The sequence below is a fragment of the Amblyraja radiata genome, chromosome 15 (assembly GCF_010909765.2).
Source record: "Amblyraja radiata isolate CabotCenter1 chromosome 15, sAmbRad1.1.pri, whole genome shotgun sequence".
In the NCBI taxonomy this organism is placed as follows: domain Eukaryota; kingdom Metazoa; phylum Chordata; class Chondrichthyes; order Rajiformes; family Rajidae; genus Amblyraja; species Amblyraja radiata.
The window spans coordinates 53,433,227-53,453,842 of NC_045970.1; the positions used below are offsets into that span (position 1 = coordinate 53,433,227).

The 20,616-nt window shown below is 46.5% G+C and overlaps 2 protein-coding genes and 1 long non-coding RNA gene across 3 annotated transcripts in view; 1 reads left to right on the forward strand and 2 right to left on the reverse strand.

Moving 5' to 3' along the window:
- LOC116981549 (zinc finger protein 239-like) overlaps window positions 1-12,813 on the reverse strand; it is a 26,447-nt gene extending 13,634 nt beyond the window's left edge. The window contains exon 1 of the mRNA XM_033034649.1: window positions 10,632-12,813. Within this exon, the coding sequence (XP_032890540.1) occupies window positions 11,122-12,150 (1,029 nt within the window). The 5' untranslated portion in view covers window positions 12,151-12,813 and the 3' untranslated portion in view covers window positions 10,632-11,121. The remainder of the gene's footprint in view (window positions 1-10,631) is intronic.
- The window catches only part of LOC116981574 (oocyte zinc finger protein XlCOF15-like), a 293,177-nt gene that overhangs the window by 118,863 nt on the left and 153,698 nt on the right, over window positions 1-20,616 (reverse strand). The window lies entirely within an intron of this gene.
- Window positions 6,525-19,991, forward strand: LOC116981591. The gene is made up of 3 exons (XR_004414232.1): window positions 6,525-6,636; window positions 7,451-7,456; window positions 19,954-19,991. It is a non-coding gene; the product is annotated as an uncharacterized LOC116981591 (long non-coding RNA).

Here is a 20,616-nt window from a genome sequence, read left to right on the forward strand (position 1 = left end):
ACACATTGGCAGATGTAGGCAAGTTGGGCCGAAGGACCAGTTTCCATGCTGAATCGCTCTATGACGTGCAGGTTTGTAGTTGGCTTTGGTAAAATTATGAACTGATATATGATATTATGAACTGATAAATGATATAAACATATATGAACTGACAATTCTGTAATATCCGCATCACATTTTGGAACTAGGACTATGATTTGCACCAAAGATAGATACAAAATGCTGGAGTAACTCAACGGGACAGGCAGCATCTCTGGAGAGAAGGAATGGGTGACGTTTCGGGTCGAGATCCTTCTCACAATTGAATGAGGTTTCCATAGCCACAAGAAAAGGCACATAAAAGTATCCAGGTAAAATGGTGGCAGGTGGGATTAGCGTAATAATGCCTCTTCTGATATTAAGGCTGCTGTTGTTCAAGTTACCCGCCCATGGACCAAGTTAGAGTGAAACAAATGTGTATAGAAACATAGAAATTAGGTGCAGGAGTAGGCCATTCGGCCCTTCGAGCCTGCACCGCCATTCAATATGATCATGGCTGATCATCCAACTCTGAATCCCGTACCTGCCTTCTCTCCATACCCTCTGATCCCCTTAGCCACAAGGGCCACATCTAACTCCCTCTTAAATATAGCCAATGAACTGGTCTCGACTACCCTCTGTGGCAGAGAGTTCCAGAGATTCACCACTCTCTGTGTGAAAAAAGTTCTTCTCATCTCGGTTTTAAAGGATTTCCCCCTTATCCTTAAGCTGTGACCCCTTGTCCTGGACTTCCCCAACATCGGGAGCAATCTTCCTGCATCTAGCCTGTCCAACCCCTTAAGAATTTTATAGGTTTCTATAAGATCCCCTCTCAATCTCCTAAATTCTAGAGAATATAAACCAAGTCTATCCAGTCTTTCTTCATAAGACAGTCCTGACATCCCAGGGATCAGTCTGGTGAACCTTCTCTGCACTCCCTCTAGGGCAATAATGTCCTTCCTCAGATTTGGAGACCAAAACTGTACGCAATACTCCAGGTGTGGTCTCACCAAGACCCTGTACAACTGCAGTAGAACCTCCCTGCTCCTATACTCAAATCCTTTTGCTATGAAAGCTAACATACCATTCGCTTTCTTCACTGCCTGCTGCACCTGCATGCCCACTTTCAATGACTGGTGTACCATGACACCCAGGTCTCGCTGCATCTCCCCTTTTCCTAGTCGGCCACCATTTAGATAATAGTCTGCTTTCCTGTTTTTGCCACCAAAATGGATAACCTCACATTTATCCACATTATACTGCATCTGCCAAACATTTGCCCACTCACCCAGCCTATCTAAGTCACCTTGCAGTCTCCTAGCATCCTCCTCACAGCTAACACTGTCCCCCAGCTTAGTGTCATCCGCAAACTTGGAGATATTGCCTTCAATTCCCTCATCCAGATCATTAATATATATTGTAAATAGCTGGGGTCCCAGCACTGAGCCTTGCGGTACCCCACTAGTCACTGCCCGCCATTGTGAAAAGGACCCGTTTACTCCTACTCTTTGCTTCCTCTTTGCCAGCCAGTTCTCTATCCACATCAATACTGAACCCCCAATGCCATGTGCTTTAAGTTTGTATACTAATCTCTTATGTGGGACCTTGTCGAAAGCCTTCTGGAAGTCCAGATACACCACATCCCTGGTTCTCCCCTATCCACGCTACTAGTTACATCCTCGAAAAATTCTATAAGATTCGTCAGACATGATTTACCTTTTGTAAATCCATGCTGACTTTGTCCAATGATTTCACCACTTTCCAAATGTGCTACTATCCCATCTTTAATAACTGACTCTAGTAGTTTCCCCACTACAGATGTTAGACTAACTGGTCTGTAATTCCCCGTTTTCTCTCTCCCTCCCTTCTTAAAAAGTGGGGTTACGTTTGCTACCCGCCAATCCTCAGGAACTACTCCAGAATCTAAAGAGTTTTGAAAGATTATTACTAATGCATCCACTATTTCTGGAGCTACTTCCTTAAATACTCTGGGATGCAGCCTATCTGGCCCTGGGGATTTATCGGCCTTTAATCCATTCAATTTACCGAACACCACTTCCCGGCTAACCTGGATTTCACTCAATTCCTCCAACTCCTTTGACCCGCGGTCCCCTGCTATTTCCGGCAGATTATTTATGTCTTCCTTAGTGAAGACGGAACCAAAGTAGTTATTCAATTGGTCCGCCATATCCTTGTTCCCCATGATCAACTCACCTGTTTCTGACTGCAAGGGACCTACATTTGTTTTAACTAATATCTTTCTTTTCACATATCTATAAAAACTTTTGCAGTCAGTTTTTATGTTCCCTGCCAGTTTTCTTTCATAATCTATTTTTCCTTTCCTAATTAAGCCCTTTGTCCTCCTCTGCTGGTCTCTGAATTTCTCCCAGTCCAGGTATGCTGCTTTTTCTGGCTAATTTGCACGCATCATCCTTCGCTTTGATACTATCCCTGATTTCCCTTGTTATCCACGGATGCACTACCTTCCCTGATTTATTCTTTTGCCAAACTGGGATGAACAATTTTTGTAGTTCATCCATGCAGTCTTTAAATGTCTTCCATTGCATATCCACCGTCAACCCTTTTAGAATTAATTGCCAGTCAATCTTGGCCAATTCACGTCTCATACCCTCAAAGTTACCTTTCTTTAAGTTCAGAACCATTGTTTCTGAATTAACAATGTCACTCTCCATCCTAATGAAGAACTCGACCATAATATGGTCACTCTTGCCCAAGGGGGCACGTACAACAAGACTGCTAACTAACCCTTCCTCATTACTCAATACCCAGTCTAAAATAGCCTGCTCTCTCGTTGGTTCCTCTACATGTTGATTTAGATAACTATCCCGCATACATTCCAAGAAATCCTCTTCCTCAGCACCCCTGCCAATTTGATTCACCCAATCTATATGTAGATTGAAGTCACCCATTATAACGGTTTTGCCTTTGTCGCATGCATTTCTAATTTCCTGTTTGATACCATCTCCAACTTCACTACTACTGTTAGGTGGCCTGTACACAACACCCACCAGCGTTTTCTGCCCCTTAGTGTTTCGCAGCTCTACCCATACCGATTCCACATCCTCCAAACTAATGTCCTTCCTTTCCATTGCGTTAATCTCCTCTCTAATCAGCAACGCTACCCCACCTCCTTTTCCTTTCTCTCTATCCCTCCTGAATATTGAATATCCCTGGATGTTCAGCTCCCAGCCTTGGTCACCCTGGAGCCATGTCTCCGTGATCCCAACTATATCATAGTCATTAATAGCTATCTGCACATTCAACTCATCCACCTTATTACGAATGCTCCTTGCATTGAGACACAAAACCTTCATTTTTACAACACTCTCTCTCCCCTTATACAATTATGTTGAAAAGTGGCCCTTTTTGATTTTTGCCCTGGTTTTGTCTGCCTGCCACTTTTACTTTACACCTTGCTACCTATTGCTTCTACCCTCATTTTACACCACTCTGTCTCTACGCTCACACATTTAAGAAACCCTTTCCCTTTAACTCCATCCTCCACTATCCCATTCGACACCCCACCCCCCTTATTCAGTTTAAAACCACCCGTGGAGCAGTGGCAAACCTGCCTGCCAGAATGCTGGTCCCACACCTGTTAAGATGCAATCTTTGAATATCTGGCAGTTTTGTCACAGGAAAGTGAATTATATATATATCTGGAAAGATTATATGGCTTTAGAGGGAAAAAGCTGAGGTGGGTTAATTAGATAGCTCCTTGAAAATAACAATAGACAATAGGTGCAAGAGAAGGCCATTCAGCCCTTCGAGCCAGCACCGCCCATTCACTGTGATCATAGATGATCGTCGACAATTAGTACCCCGTTCCTGCCTTCTCCCCATATTCCTTGACTCCGCTATCTTTAAGTGCTCTACCTAACTCTCTCGTGAAAGCATCCAGAGAATTGACCTCCACTGCCTTCTGAGGCAGAGAATTCCACAGATTCACAACTCTCTGGGTGAAAAGGTTTTTCCTCATCTCCGTTCTAAATTGCCTACCCCTTATTCATAAACTGTGGCCCCTGGTTCTGGACTCCCCCAACTTCGGGGACATGTTTCCTTCCTCTAGTGTGTCCAATCCCTTAATAACCTTATGTTTCAATAAGATATCCTCTCATCCTTCTAAATTCCAGTGTGTACAAGCCCAGTTGCTCCATTCTTTCAACATATGACAGTCTCGCCATCCTGGGAATTAACCTTGTGAACCTGCTGCACTCCCTCAATAGCAAGAATGCCCTTCCTCAAAATTGTAGACCAAAACTTCACACAATATTCTGGGTGTGATCTCACCAGGGCTCTGTACAACTGTATTGTATTGTATTGTATTCAAATTTATTGTCATTGTCTCAGTTAGAGACAACGAAATGAATTTCTCTTACAGGCAGTATCATAAAAATAAAAATAAATAAATAATAATAAATAATAAAACATATTAAAAATAAAATAGAATTTAAAAAAAAAGCACAAACACTGAAAGTCCAAGACACAACATATCACAGTGGCACCAAGGTGAGGAAGGCACCATAGTCCAGCCAGCCTCCCCTCCGTTCTTCCCAGATGTTCACTCGTGGTCGAGGCCTTTCTAGCACCCGCAGTCGCCGCCCCGGGTGGCCCGATGTTCAGGCCCTCACGCCGGGCTGGTGGAACGCCGACGCCGAACCCCGACGGTGAACATCCTCCTCCTGTAGAAGGACCTCTTGGCTCCTATACTCAACTCCTCATGTTATGCAGGTTAACATGCCATTAGCTTTCTTCACTGTCTGCTGTGCCTGCATGCTTACTTTCAGTGACTGATGAACAAGGACACCCAGATCTCATACTTCCCCTTTTCCTAATTTGACACCATTCAGATGATAATCTGCCTTCCTGTTTTTGCCCCCAAAGTGTATAACCGCACATTTATCCACATTAAACTGCATCTGCCGACTCACCCATCCTGTCCAAGTCACACTGCATCCTCATAGCATCCTCCTCTCAGTTCACTGCCACCCAGCTTTGTGTCATCTGCAAATTTGCTAATTTTGCTCTTAATCAAAGTTCAAAGTAAACTTTATTGTCAATTCAAATAATGCAACGTAGTTACACAGAGGATTGAAATTGCGTTTCCCCATACTCCAAATGTGCAAGTAATATTTATAACACAGACAGACAATATACCAGTAAAGATAGACAATGGACATATACATTACATAAAATATTCAGTGTGTGCCAGAGTGTAGTAACATTTTGAGGTGTTATTAAGGTGCAATAATAAAAGGTGCAATATAGAAAAGTGCAAATAGCATACTGCAGACATTGAGTTAAAGTTAATTTGACAGTCAGTTGGTCTTTGTTTGTGTAATGTTCATGGAATGTTCTTGAGTGTGTTGAGTAGTCTGATGGCCTGAGGGAAAAAGCTGTTTTTGAATCTGGTGGTTTTGCTCCGCATGTTGCGGTAGCTCTTGCCGGATGGTAAACAGTTTGTGTGCTGGGTGGGTGGTGTCTTTGATGATATTGGTTGCTCTCTTGCGACAGCGAGATGGGTATAAGTCCTGGATTGCTGGTTGGGGTGATCTAGTGATCTTCTCCGCTGTCCTCACCACTCTCTGTAGGGCCTTCTGGTCAGCAGCAGAGCAACTGCCATACCAGACTGAGAGACTGCTGGTAAGAATGCTCTCCAATGGCACCCCTGTAAAAAGTGGTGAGGGCAGAAGGGGGGAGGTCAGCTCTCCTCATCCGTCGAAGGAAGTGGAGGCGTTGCTGTGCTTTCTTGACTAGGGAGATGGTGTTGGTGGACCATGTCTGATCATCTGTGATGTGCACTCCCAGGAACTTGGTGCTTTTCACAGACTCCACTGCACTGCCATTGATGGTGAGTGGGGTGTGTGCTGTCTGTTTCTTCCTGAAGTCCACAGTTATTTCTTTTGTTTTATTGACATTGAGTTGAAGGTTATTGATGTCACACCAGTTGATGAGTTGTTGTACCTCCTCTCTGTAGGCTGAGTCGTCATCGTGGCTGATGAGGCCCACCACTGTTGTGTCATCTGCGAACTTGATGATGTGCTACGAATTGTGTTTGGCACAACAGTCATGTGTCATCAGCGTGAACAACAGAGGGCTCAGCACACATCCCTGTGGGACCCCGGTGTTCATGATGGTGGTCTCTGATTAGTTTTTGCCAACTCTTACTGTCTGTGGTCTGTCGGTGAGGAAGTCCAGTAACCAGTTGCATAGTGGGGTGCTGATGCCTATTTCGCCGAGTTTATTCACCAGGTGTTGGGGGATGACTGTGTTGAAGGCGGAGCTGAAGTCGATGAACAGCATCCGCACGTGACTGTTATTGTTTTCCAGATGAGCCAGGCTTAGGTGGAGTGCTGTTGCTATGGCATCATCAGTGGAACGGTTGGGACGGTATGCAAACTGGAATGGGTCAAGTGTAGAGGGGAGACTGGATGTTATGAGGGGCTTGACCAACCTTTCAAAGCACTTCATCATGATGGACGTGAGTGCTATAGGCCGGTAGTCGTTCAGTGTTGAGGCTGGGGATTTCTTGGGTAGCGGTATGATGGTGGTGGCTTTGAAGCATGCTGGTATGATGGCTTGGCTCAGAGAGGTGTTGTAGATGTCCGTGAGAACATCTGTGAGTTGGTCAGCACAGTCTCTGAGCACACGTATGTTGTCAGGACCTGCAGCTTTTCTGGGGTTCACCTTGAGTAGGGTCCTCCGCACATCAGCTGGGTCCAGGTGAAGTGTTTCATGGTCTGGGCAGGGAGGGGCTTTTGTTGGTGTGGTGGTGTTGTCTTCCTCAAACCGGTTGAAGAAGGTGTTAAGTGTGTTGAGGAAGTCTGTGTTGTTCTCGCACGGTGGGGGTGTTGGCCTGTAGCCGGTGACAGACTGGATGCCTTGCCACAGGCGCTTGGGGTCCTTAGTGTCTGTGAAGTGTGCTTGAATTTTCTGTCCCTAGACACGCTTGGCTGTTCTCACGCCCCGGTTCAAGTTGGCCCTAGCAGTACTAAGGCCCTAGCAGTACTAATCCCTTCATCTAAATCATTAATGTATATTGTAAATTGCTGCAATATGACAAAGTAATACTATACTATTTTGTGCTATAATATAGTATATATTATACACTTACTAATCAAGGTCAGGCAGCATCTCTGCAGAACAAGGATAGGTGTTGTTTTTTGTCAAGATCGACAATCTGAAATGTCACCTATCCATGTTATTCAGAGATGTGGCCTGACCCACTGAGTTCCTCCAGCACTTTCTGAGCTTTTTTTGTAACCTTTTTTTCCAACTCAACAGATTTTGCCCGATATTTTGAGTGTAATGAACTGTACAACTGATCATGTGACCCAATGTATTTGTTAAAGTGAAGGTATGATACAAACTGCTGCAGTAACTCAGCGGGACAGGCATCTCTGGAGAGAAGGAATGGGTGACGTTTTGAGTCGAGAACCTTATTTATTAAAGTGCATTTATATAGCAACTTATCACCTTTCCAAAGTTCATGCTCAAATGTTGGCTGTACTGGAGCCCAATGGAATCAGTCTAATGCCCCATAGATCATATGATCTGAGATTGATCCTGACCGCATGCTGTCAGTGTGACACTAACCTGTTCTCTCTCTGTGACCCAGTGGTTTCCTCCCATATACCAAGGACATGTGGGTCAATTTGCCACTGAACAGTCAGTTGGCAGTTCATAACGAATAGGAGTCGAATTAGGCCTTTCGGCGCAGCATGTCTACTCCACCATTCAACCATGACTGATCTATCTCTCCCTCCTAACCCCATTCTCCTGCCTTCTCCCCATAACCTCTGACACATGTACTAACCAAGAATGTATCTATCTCTGCCTTAAAAGCCTTCACTGCCTTCAAGTGATCACAGCGAGAATAAGAACTATTTATTCGCTTCAGGTCTGGGCCCTTTTACCAGGACTGGAAAGAGGGGTAAACAAGATAGTTTTCATGGGAGAGAAAGTGGGGGAAGGGGGTGGGTAGAACAAGGGGAATATCCCTGGTGGGTTGAGAGCTAATGGAGGACAGTGAGTGCAGGAGAAGCGCTGTGTAATTTTCACTGCCGAGGTTGTGGGACAAGCCCAGCGGCCAGACGTCAACCCCAGAGAAAGGTAAACTGATCCAACATGATGACAGGCAGAAATGGCTGATATTGTGGACACTTGTGCTGGCAGGGTGGTGGGTGTATGGAACAAGCTGCCAGAGGAAGCAGTTGAGGTAAGGACTGTCCCAACGTTTAAGAAGCAGTTAGTACATGGATAGGAAAGGTTTGGATGGATATAGACAAAACGAGGGCACGAGGGACTAGTGTAGCTGGGACATGTTGGCCAGTGTGGCAAGTTACGCTGAAGGGCCTGTTTCCACACTGTATCACTCTATGACTTGAAGGCCTGAGTCTCGGGTCCGTCTCGGGTTCATCTCGGATCATTCGGGCCTCAGTCCCTCTCTGTCTCTGCCCCTCTCTCTGACCCTCCCTGTTTCTCTCTGCCCCCCCCTCTCTCTCTGCCTCTTTCTCCCTCTGCCCCTCTCTGTCTTTCTGCCCTCTCTCTCTACCCCCCTCCCTCTCACTCTGTCATTTCCTTCTCCCTCTCTCTGTCCTCCACCTGTCTCTGCCCTCTGTGTAAGTGGATAGGCCGGGGATGGGGTAAAAGGAGCAAATGAATAACATTAATCTATCAAGGGGGGTTGTTAGTGTGTGTGTGTGGGGGGGGGGGGGGGGGGTGGTTAGTGTAGGTATGACGCTGCAGGCCGCCCCCTCACCCCCCCACCCACGCTTTCAGGGGACGGGACCCAACGGGTCCCACTTGGTCTAGTTAACTATTAAAAGTCTGATCTTGGATTGTATTTAGTTGTGTTCATAGAATCATAGAAAGTAGGTGCGAGAGTAGACCACCAGGTCCGTCGAACACTAAACAGACACCCTTACCCACAAACAGTAGACACAAGACACAGAACACAAGACACTACCCTCCCCTTTATACCGCTATCTCCCCTCTCCACCCCAAGAACCGCGTGATCTCCTGGGGGAGGCAAAAAAACGGATAAAAACCCAGGTCCAATTCGGGAAAATAATCCGGGAAATTCCTCTCCGACCCCTGGTGTTGGTGTGTGTAATCACATCTTCGTGAAAAAACGACGCAGTAATGGTAAAATATTTACATGTTCCGGTAGACATTTTTCCCGTGGATTCCAAAACACCTTATCTGAAAATGTCATGCTTTTTTTCTCGAGTTATTACTGAAAATGTTCAAAAATCTGACAAAACTGTCTTTCGCTGAAAACATCACAATGGGTCTGCTGCATGTGCCATCTTTCTTGTGCTGCAGGTGATGTCACCCCTCCCCGACCCCCCCCTCCGACCCCCCCCCCATATTCAAAAAACACTGCCAGAGATGAAGTCCGGCCCTTCACTGAAGCCGCTGAACTCGCAGTCCTTTGGTCGCCGCTGCCGGAGATGAAGTCAGGCCCCTGCCTCTGCCCTCTCGCTCTCTCTATACTTCTGCCCTCTCTCTGTGCCTCTGCCCTCTCGTTCCCGGCGAGTTGGGGGCTATGCGTGAGTGGATAGGGCGGAGGATTGGATAAAAGCAGCGAATGAATAATATTAATATATCAAGGGTGTGGTTAGTGTGTGTGATGCAGCAGGCCACCTCCCACCCCCCTGCAACCGCACGTCGAGGGGACGGGACCCAACGGTCTTGTCTATCTATACAATTACTAAAACTGTAATCTTGTCCTCTTCCGGTTTGCGTTGTTTTTAAATTTGCATAAAAACGATTCCCCCATAGCGCTATGATTTTTCGCCACCTTACTCGCCATTCTCCTGTGTTGCAAGTGCATCAAGTTTTATTCCGATCGGTGAAACGGTGAAATATTACAAAAGTTATTGGTCTGTTATTCGCCGGGACGGCGACGCCCCTTCCGGCACCCGTTGTCAATCACCGCGGTGAGAATAAAGCTGAAGCAGCGGAGTGCGGGCGAGGGCTGCTGTGTTCGCGGGTGTGGGCGGCGACCACCACAAAGAGCCGGGTGCCGATGAGTGCAGCCGGGGCTAGGAACCACTGTGTGCGACAGGCGCCGGGTCATGGAGCCGATGAGTGAGTCCAGAGCCGGGTCCTGAAGCCGGTGAGTGTGGCCGGAGACGGAGCCGCTGAGCCCACACACCCTCCAACATTCCCTCCCACCCCACCACATCCCCTCCCACATACACACCCTCCCCTACAACCCCCCTCCCCCACACACAACCCCACCTCCCCCACACCCCCTGCCCCACATCCCCCCTCCCCTACCTCCTCTACACCCAACCCCCCTCTCCCAGCCCCCTTCCCCACACCCCCTTCCCCAAATCCCATAATCATAATCAAAATTTATCAGCCAAGTATGTTTTGCAAACTACAAGGAATTTGATTTGCCATTGAGTCATACCAAAAAAAGCAACAAGGCACATAACTACATAAAAAATTGACATCAACATCCACCACAGCAGCTCCCCCACATTCTCCACTGTGATGGAAGGCAATATATTCTTATCTTCTTTCCTCCATTTCTCCCAAGGTCAGAGGAATCAAACCATCTGCAGTCGGGATGACTGAACCTGCTGCGTCAGGGCGATCAAAGCTCCCGTGGCTTGGAGCTCCCGAAGCTGGTCCGTAACCAGGGACCGCGAGCTCCACAATGTTAAAGTCCACAGGCTCCCGCAGTTGGAGCTTCCAAGGTCGATTGCCAGCAAGAGGTTGCCAGCTCCACAATGTTCAGCCGCAGTGTGGACAGAGATACAACATGAAAAATGTCACATCTCTGTTGAGGAAAGCGATTTAACAGTTCCCCACACCCCCCCACATAATACAAAACTAAAGACAAACTAAAACATACATTTTACAAATAATTAAAAACACAAAGGATGAAAAACACGAGACAGACCATTGGCGAGGCAGCCATCATTCGGCACCACCTGGTGGTCTGATTTAGGATCTGAGACAGTGCTCAAAGCAGTAGAATATTAAACCTCAGTCCAGTTAAAGAGGTCACCAATAGTATTAGAAATAAAGCCTAACAGGGTTTGCAGGGTGCCTCACACAGCATGGTTAATCCGTCTCAGTGTGTGTCCGCTGGTGTCTCAGCAGAGAACATGCCCGGGTGTATCCCTTCCAACACTCGGAGCAGATAAATGGCCTCGCAGAAAAATGAATTCGCTGGTGTATTAGCAAGTTGGTCGACCGAGCGAATCCCCTCCCACACTCGAAACAGGTAAATGGCTTCTCCCCGGTGTGAACTCGCTGGTGTAGCTTAAGGCCCAATGATTTAGTGAATCCTTTCCCGCACTCTGAACACGTGTACGGCATCTCCCCGCTGTGAACCCGCTGATGTCTAAACAGGTCCGACGGCTGAGTGAATTTATCACCGCAGATGGAGCAGGAGATCAGCCTCACCTCACTGTGCGATTGCTGGTGTCTCATCAAGTGTAAGAAGCGAGTGAATCCCTTCCCACCCTTCACCCCTGTATGACTTTGCTGGTGTATCAGCAGTTCTGATGACCGGGGGAATCCTTTTCCACACTCAGAACAGATAAATGGTCTGTCCTCGGTATGGATTCGCTGGTGTTTCCTCAGGCTGGATAAGTCAGGGTATTCCTTCCCACACCCCGTGCAGGTAAACAGTCTCTCCCCTGAGTGAATCCGCTTGTGCATTAGCAAGCTGTCCGACCGAGTGAAACTCTTCCCGCACTCGGAGCAAGTAAATGGCCTCTCCCCAGTGTGAAGTAGCAGGTGTTTGTTCAGGTGGGATGACTGAATAAAGTCCCTGCCACATTCAGAGCATTTGAACGGCCGCTCTTCGGTGTGAATTCGCTGATGTTTATTCAGGTTAGATGTCAGATTGAAGCTCTTCCCACATTCAGAGCATTTGTACGACCTCTCTCCGGTGTGAATTCGCTGATGTGCTTTCAGGCTAGAAGACCACGAGAAGCTCTTCCCACATTCAGAGCATTCAAACTCCGTATCCTCAGCGTGAACCCGCTGGTGTATCAACAAGTGGGATGACTGAGCAAATCTCTTTCCACACTCACGGCATGTGAACGGCCTCTCCCTCGTGTGAACCTGCTGGCGTCCCGTCATATTGAACGACTGAGTGAATCCGTTTCCACACTCAGAGCAGGAGCAGGGCCTCTCCCTGGTGTGAATTCACTGGTGTACCAGCGGGTGGGTGACCGTGTGGATCCAGGTTTCCCACACTTGGAGCAGTTGAATGTCCCGTCTCCAGTGACGATGTGCTGGCGTGTTCTCAGGGAGCCAGATCAATGGTGTCTCAACAGGAGGATTAAACAAGCCAGCTTCTTTCCACACACAGAGCAGATGCTCAAGTTTCTAGCAGGATGGGAAATTGTTTCTTTTCAAAGAATTCACACTGATATCACTTTTAGCAAGAAACGATTTGGTCACTCACTGACTTAATTTTCCCCTTTGTCTCCAGGTTCATTCATCAAGACCTCACACACATGGAACACGTGTTTGGTTTCAGCCTCCTTCTGCGGCTGTGTAAATGGCCAAAGCTCTTTCCACAGTCAGTTCTCTTGAACACCCTCCTTCAGAAGTGAGTGTCACTGCCCCACTGTGGTTTGTTGTCTCTCCTCAGAAATACAACAGATGAGCATTTCCTCTTCCAGATTCAAGGATTGGGGACATTGGTGCTGGTGACCTGTCTGACACTGCAGGTCTGATGTGACGTTACGTTTGAGATTCCCATTGACAAACCCATTGCTTGTGTACCCTGTAAAAGAGTTCACACAATATATCAATAGGTACAGGACCCCATTTTAGACAAAATAATATTTGGTCACTCCGGCATGCAGTGAAATTGTACTGTTACAGTGAGGACCAACACACCTAATGGTCAACATCTCCACATTTAGACTGAAGGGTCTCGACCTGAAACGTCACCCATTCCTTCTCGCCAGAGATGCTGCCTGTCCCGCTGAGTTACTCCAGCTTTATGTGTCTATCTTCGGTTTAAATCAGCATCTGCAGTTCCTTCCTACACATCAGTCTAGGCATGTTGTTGGCTTGAAGTTCTCATTTTTTCTACATTTGAACAGGGCATTTCTGCCAGTCATTCATCCTTGATCAGTTTTTTCCATTTCTATTGGGATATCCTATCTTGCTGACGATGTCTCACAGACCCAACTATCAACTAATTTGGACTTACCTTATCCCTTTGGTCTACCCATCCATCCCTCACCTTTTCTGCAACTGAATATTATTGCTTTTCCTTTTCCTAAATTCTAATGAGCAGTCTTGGATCTGAAATGTCAACTTTATTTCCCTTTCCATAAGAGATTGATTTAATGCCGAGTATTTCAGGCATTTTCTGATCTATTATTTTCCAAAAGTCAGAAGATTATGTCATAGGAGTTGAATTGGGCCATTTGACCCATCAAATCTACTCTGCCATTCAATCATCACTGATCCATCTCTCCCTCCTAACCCCATTCTCCTACCTTCTTCCCCATTACCGCTGACACCCTTACTCATCAAGAATCTATCTATCTCTGCCTTAAATATATCCAATGACTTTACCACCACAGCCTTCTATGGCAAAGAATTCCACAGATTCACCATCCTCTGACTAAAGGAATTCCTCCTCATCCCCTTCCTAAAAGAACGTCCTCTAATTCTGTGGCTATAACCTCTAGTCCTAGACTCTTCCACCAGTGGAAACATCCTCTCCACACCAACTCTATCCAAGCCTTTCACCAGTCACCTTGCTTCTGCCGTTCCTCTGTAGCCAGTGTTTGTGTGACTGGTCCTGGAGACATTCGGGTCAATGATGGACCCCCCAGGAGAAAGATTATAGTGAATTCAGTGATGGCAATGTCATTGAATGTCAATGGTGGGTGACTAGATGACGTGGGTGTTACTTGGTGCTATTTTTGCCCTTGGCAAAATGTTCAATCCCATTCTGCATTCAAATAGAACGGATGATGAGACCATGTTCCAATTTGTACTAGACCCCAGAGCAAGAGGATGTCATAAGGAGTCCATTTGCAAATCAACCAAAATTGAAAAACAACCAAAATTTAGACAGATGCACAAATATCTTTCATTCATTGTTCTTTGTGGCTGTACGTTATCGTCCATATCTCTCGCTTCCCTTTCCGGTGAGTTTTAGTCTGAAGAGTCTCGACTCACCCATTCCTTCTCTCCAGAGATGCTGCCTGTCCCGCTGAGTTACTCCAGCTTTTTGTGTCTATCTTAGGCTGAAGGGAGTGATGGACTAAGCCCGGTACAAGAACTACTTCTTGAGGCAGCAGCTCAAGAAGGCAGCATCTATTATCGACTCTTGCCCCCAACTGCTCCAACCATCCATTTTTCCATGGGGAAAATTTATTTTAATTTACTGTCAGGTGTACCGAGGTACAGTGAAAAGCTTTTGTTGCATGCTGTCCAGAATAAAAACCGCAAAGTGGAAGTGTTAAAGAAAATGGTGGAAACGCCTCAACAAGTGAGCCAGCATCTGATCTGCCAAAACAGATTAGTTAACTTTTCAGGTCAGGGGCCCTTTGCCAGGATTGGGCAAGAGGGGAGTTTTCAGTGGGACAGAAAGATGGATGGGTAGAACAAGGGGGTGTCTCTGGTGGGGTGAGACCAAGAGAGCTAATGGCGGACAGTGAGTGCAGGAGAAGGAAGCACTTTGCCTGTGTAATGTGTCAAAGCCGAGATTGTGGGACAAGCCCAGCGGCCCTTCAAAGACAGGCAAACTGAACCAACGTGATGACAAGCTGTAATGGCCGGTTCTGATGCAGACAGAAAGAGAGAGTTACCTGAAGTTGAAGAATTCGACGCTGAGTCTGGAGGCTGCACCGAGTCCGTCCCGACGGAAGGTGAGGTTTTGTTGCTCGATCTCGAGCCCGGACCGCGGCGAAATGAGAGTCGGCGGCCGTCTTCCCCGAGGTGTGCGATCAGCCACGATCACAATGAGTGGCGGTGCTGGCTCGAAGGGCCGAATGGCCTCCTCCTCCACCCATTTTCTATGTTTCTATGTGCAGACGCGACGCGGCAGCCGGCATCCCGACGGAGAACGTATGTCTGCTAGCCAGCCCTGGGGCTACTGCGTCTGCGTAGGTCGTCCAGCCGTCCACTCGACATTTGTACCAAAGATACTGGAGGAGCTCCTCTAGTATCTTTGATTTGTACGTTAGGTTCTTAACGCGGGAAGCGCGAACGGCGGCGGTTGGGTTCGCGCGGGAAGCGCGAGCGTGACATCCCACTTGTAATGTAAATGGCAGCGCCCCTTGAGGCCAGGAGTACAAGCTGGCGAGTTGGCCAGTGCCTCGTGACAGGTCAAGTGACCTAGACGTTTCTGTTAGTGGTTGAAATAAACTCTTCTTACAAGATGTTGGACGTGTGTTCATTGTGCCAGTCACAACAGGGTCCTACAGAAGACATTACACCACTGATATCTTGTTCCTTCGAATAAAATGAACAATTTCACGTGTCAGCGCTTCATACTACAGTTACCCACTTTTTGCACATTCCCTTGATCTTTGAATATTTTGTCACATTCCTTTGATTGTCACAAGAATAGCTTCTTCCTTGGGCACCACACAACACAGGACTCCGCTATGGGCCATGAATTGTCTGGTAGACATTAAATGCTGGAGTAACCCAGCGGGACAGGCAGCATCTCTGGAGAGAAGGAATGTGTGACGTTTCGGGTTGAGATCCTTCTTCAGTCTGAGAGTCGGCGTTAACATATGATAAGCGTTTGAAGGCACTGGGCCTGTACGGGCTGGAGCGAGGGGGGGGGGGGACCTCATTGAAACATACCGAATAGTGAATGGCCTGGATGGAGTGAATATCATAAGGTCGTAAGTTACTGATGGGAGCAGCATTAGACCATTTGGCCCATCAAGTCTACTCTGCCATTAAATCATGGCTGATCTATCTCTCCATGCTCACTCAAACCATTCTCCTGCCTTATCCCCATAACCCTGAAACCTGTATTAATCAAGAATCGATCTATCCCTGCCTTAAATATATCCACTGACTTTGCCTCCACAGCTTTATGTGGCGAAGAATTCCACAGATTCATCACCCTCTGAATAAAGACATTTTTCCTAATTTCACTCCCTAAAAGAACACAAAGCCGGGTGGCAGATTGAGCTGCGAGGCGGATGCTATGAGGCTGCAGGGTGACTTGAATAGGTTGGGTGAATGGGTAGTTGCATGCCAGATACAGTATAATGTGTATAAATGTGAGGTTATCACTTTGTGGCAAGAACAAGAAGCCATACATAGCCTCAGAATAAAAGGACGTATCTTTAAAATGGAGATGAGAGGAGTTTCTTTAGTCAGAGGATGGTGAATCTGTGGAATTCAGTGTCACAGACAGCTGTGGAGGCCATCAATGGATACTTTTAAGGTGGAGATTCACAGGAGATTCTTGATTAGTACAGGTGTCAGGGGTTATGGGGAGAAGGAAAGTAAATCAACCATGATTGAATGGCAGAGTAGACGAGGGGCTGAATGCTTAATTCTGCTCCTAGAACCTATGAACTACAAGCCTGTTATACTGCTGTAAATAAGAAATTCATTGTCTGTCGATCCATATCTATATAATTAAAAGTCTCATCTTGACCACTTCCTGTCTGCGCTGTATATTGATTTTAGAAAAAACGCTACCATATATCGCTATGATTTTTGGCCATCTTACTCACAGTCCTCCCCCGCTGAGCAGGCCCCAAGGATTTTTCCCATCGATGAAAAATAAAAAAGTTATGAGCGCTTAAAAAACCTTGAGATCCTCTCGCCTGTCAATCACCACGATGAGGGGGGGGGGGGGGGGGGGGGAAGGGCAGGACAAAAAAACCCCGGATGCCTGGACGTGACTCAGTCACTCTGCAAGATCGCGAGGGAGAGGCCACGACTCTCATTCTAAGCGGGGAATCAACTGAACTGTGAGTCTGCAATGTACTTGCAATAAATGATTTGTTAGCCCTCAATGACAATGCCATGAGTTGTTTGGCCTGCTGCCCTGCCTGTGCTTGAAACTGCAATGCTTTATTAGGTCCGACTGTGTTTGGAAGGAATAAATGCTTTATTAGGTCCGACTGTGTTTGGTTCAATAGTCCCGCTCATTTCGTGACTTCCGCTTAGTGTCGCTGATTGCGTAATTTCCGGTGAGTGCAGAGGTCGCGCTGATTGCGTAATTACTGGTAAGTGCAGCTGATTGCGGAAATGCCGCTGACTGCGGAAGACTAAAAAGTGGAGAGGCCAAGCTCAGCCATGTGAGTTTTCAAGAAAGTTTACTGCCATATATATGGTGTGTGGGTCAGTGAGTGTGTATGTATGTGTTTGTGAGTGTATGTGCGTGTGAGTATGTTTTTGTGAGTATGTGTGTGTGAGTGTATGTGTGTGTTTGTGAGTGAGTTGTGAGTATACGTGTGTGAGTGTGTGTATATTTGTGAGTGTATGTGTGTGAGTGTGTGAGTGTATGTGTGTGTGAGTGTATGTGTGTGTTTGTGAGTGAGTGTGTGTTTGTGAGTGTATGTGTGTTTGTGACTGTGTGAGGTCAACTTTATTTGTCACATACACATACAAGACACTTCATGGTCCACAGCTAAGTCATGTGTTGTGTGGTGCCCAAGGAAGAAGCTATTCTTGTGCCAACAGTTCGAAGATCAAAGGAACGTGATAAAATGTTCAAAGATCAAGGGAATGTGCAAAGAGTGGGTAAATGTAGCACGAAGCGCTAACACGTGAAATTGTTCATTTTATTCGAAGGAACAAGATATCAGTGGGATGTCACCGCTCGCGCTTCCCGCGCGAACCCAACCGCCGCCGCTCGCGCTTCCCGCGTTCAGAAGCTGGCATACAAATGTCGACGGCTGGACGACCTGCGCAGAAGCAGTAGCCCCAGAGCTCGCCTGCCTGCGCACCTCGGGGAAGACGGACGCCGACTCTCATTGAGCCGCGGTCCGGGCTCGAGATCGAGCAACAAAACCTCATCTTCCGTCGGGACGGACTCGGTGCAGCCTCCAGACTCAGCGTCGAATTCTTCAACTTCAGGTAACTCTCTCTTTCTATCTGCACCAGAACCGGCCATTACAGCTTGTCATCACGTTGGCTCAGTTTGCCTATCTTTGAAGGGCCGCTGGGCTTCTTGTCCCACAACCCGGCTTTGACACACTACACACATTACATGGAAATCGCTTATAAAACATGGGGAGGGGGACACAATTGCCTGGAGGCCCGATGACAAGAGTGCATGACAACTAACAATTTTATCTCCTCCCATCAAAAGTTTCTTTATGCATGTTATTGTGAAAAGTTTACGTGTGTTGTTTTCTCTCCCTCTCTCTCCTCCAATGTTAGTTCTTCTGTTTACCTTTATTTGCTTGAGTTTTATTCAACGCGTTGTAGCTTTTGAAAAATGTAAGCGGGTATCGGACGATCGTTAAAGGTCCGGACCGTGAGCACGGGCTTCCTGGCGTGCAGGTACGGTCCCTCATTCACCCACTTTATTTAATAATTTTTACTCATCATTTAGGGAAAATTGTTGCCCCGATGAGACTTCCCAAACAGTGATCACAGAGGTCTACTTGAAGCATTCTCCATTGCATCAGATTACAGCTGCGAGACATTTTATTTAAACCTGGAAAATCCTCTGTACAGCCAACAATAGACAATAGGTGCAGGAGTAGGCCATTCGGCCCTTCGAGCCAGCGCTACCATTCAATGTGATCATGGCTGATCATCCACAATCAGTACCCCGTTCCTGCTTTTTCCCCATAGACTCTGTTATCATTAAGAGCCCTCTCCAACTCTCTCTTGAAAGCATCCAGAGAATCTGCCTCCATCGCCCTCTGAGGCAGAGAATTCCACACACTCACAACTCTCAACAGACAATAAAATCACAGCACAAAAACGAATTTACCACCCAGGCATGACATCTGATATTAAGGCTGCTGTTGTTCAAGTTCCCTGCCCATGGACCAAGAAGAGTGAAATATCTTTGAAAATCTGTTTTTGTCAGAACAAAGTGAATATCTATATAACTAAAAGTCTCATCTTGACCACTTCCTGTCTGCGCTGTATAGGGTGATTGCACGAAAGGTCACTGGGTCATAGGGCTCGACGCACGGAGCCGCTAAATCCAACTGGAAGACATCCGTCACTTCCGGTATATGTTATTAATGCTAGAAACACGTACTTTCCTACCTGTTAAAAACCGCCAAAATATTGAATTTTTGCGCTGAAACAATTTGTGGGAGTCGGGGTAAGTGTGAGAGACGTGTACCCAACTTTAGAATTCCAAACGTGAAGCGAAATGAAAGTATAGAGAAGCGAGAACTGAAGGGACAGCAGCTAAAGTGCTTGGTAAACATTGAAAATATTGGGAATTATCGCGTTTGCTCACTGCATTCATCAAGTAAGGCATTATTTGTGTTTTTTCTTGATTCCTTTGGTATCTAAAAATTCTCAGAAGTGATAAATTTGGCTGTAAATTTTTCTTCAGATGCGTTTTCATTTTGTATTTAAAAACCCACGAGAACCATGGGCGATTAAAAAAAAATTACAGCCAGGTTTATCACTTAGAAACTTTTTAGATGCCAAAGGAATCAAGAAAAAACACAAATAATGCCTTACTGTTGATGAAATGTAGTGAGCAAACGGCCAATGTTCGCCAAGCACTCTGGCCGTTGTTATCCCTTCAGCTCTCGTTTTTACCTGCCGTCATTTCTCCTCACTTTTGGAATTCTGAAGTATGCTAAATGTCTCACACGCTTATCCCGATTTCCATAATTATTTACAGCGCAAAAATTGACAATTTCAGCGGGTTTTAACGGGCCCGCTACGCTGGAAACAATGGTAAGTGCCTACCTGCAGTTCATCGTGTGTAATCCATTTGGAGTAGTGTAGCAACAGTACGGGTCATGGGTCGTGACCCGACTGCCGTGAAACCTCCCTATATTGAGTTTAGAAAAAGAATGCTACCCTATATCACTGATTTTTGGCCATCTTACTAACAGTCCTCCTCCGCTGAGGCAGCCCTGAGGATTTTTCCAATCGATGAAAAATAAAAAAAGTTATGTGTTTAAAATATCTTGAGATCAGCTGATTGGTCCTCTCACCTGTCAATCACCACGATGAAGGTAACGCCCCATCGGGGGGGGACTACAAAACCCCGGATGCCTCAGTCACTCTGGAAGATTGCGAGGGAGAGGCCACAACTGTGATTCTAAGCTGTAAATCAACTGAACTGCGAGTCTGCAATGTACTTGCAATAAATGATTTGTTAGCCCTTAATGACAATGCAATGAGTTGTTTGGCCTGCCCTTTGCTTGAGACTGCAATGCAAAATGGAAATGAAATGACAATGCCATGGGTTGTTTGGCCTACCCTGTGCTTGAGACTGCAATGCAAAATGGAAATGAAATGACAATGCCATGAGTTGTTTGGCCTGCGCTATGCTTGAGTCTGCAATGCAAAATGTGATTGAAATGACAATGCCATGAGTTGTTTGGCCTGCCCTGTGCTTGAGACTGCAATGCAAATTGGAAATGAAATGACAATGCCATGAGT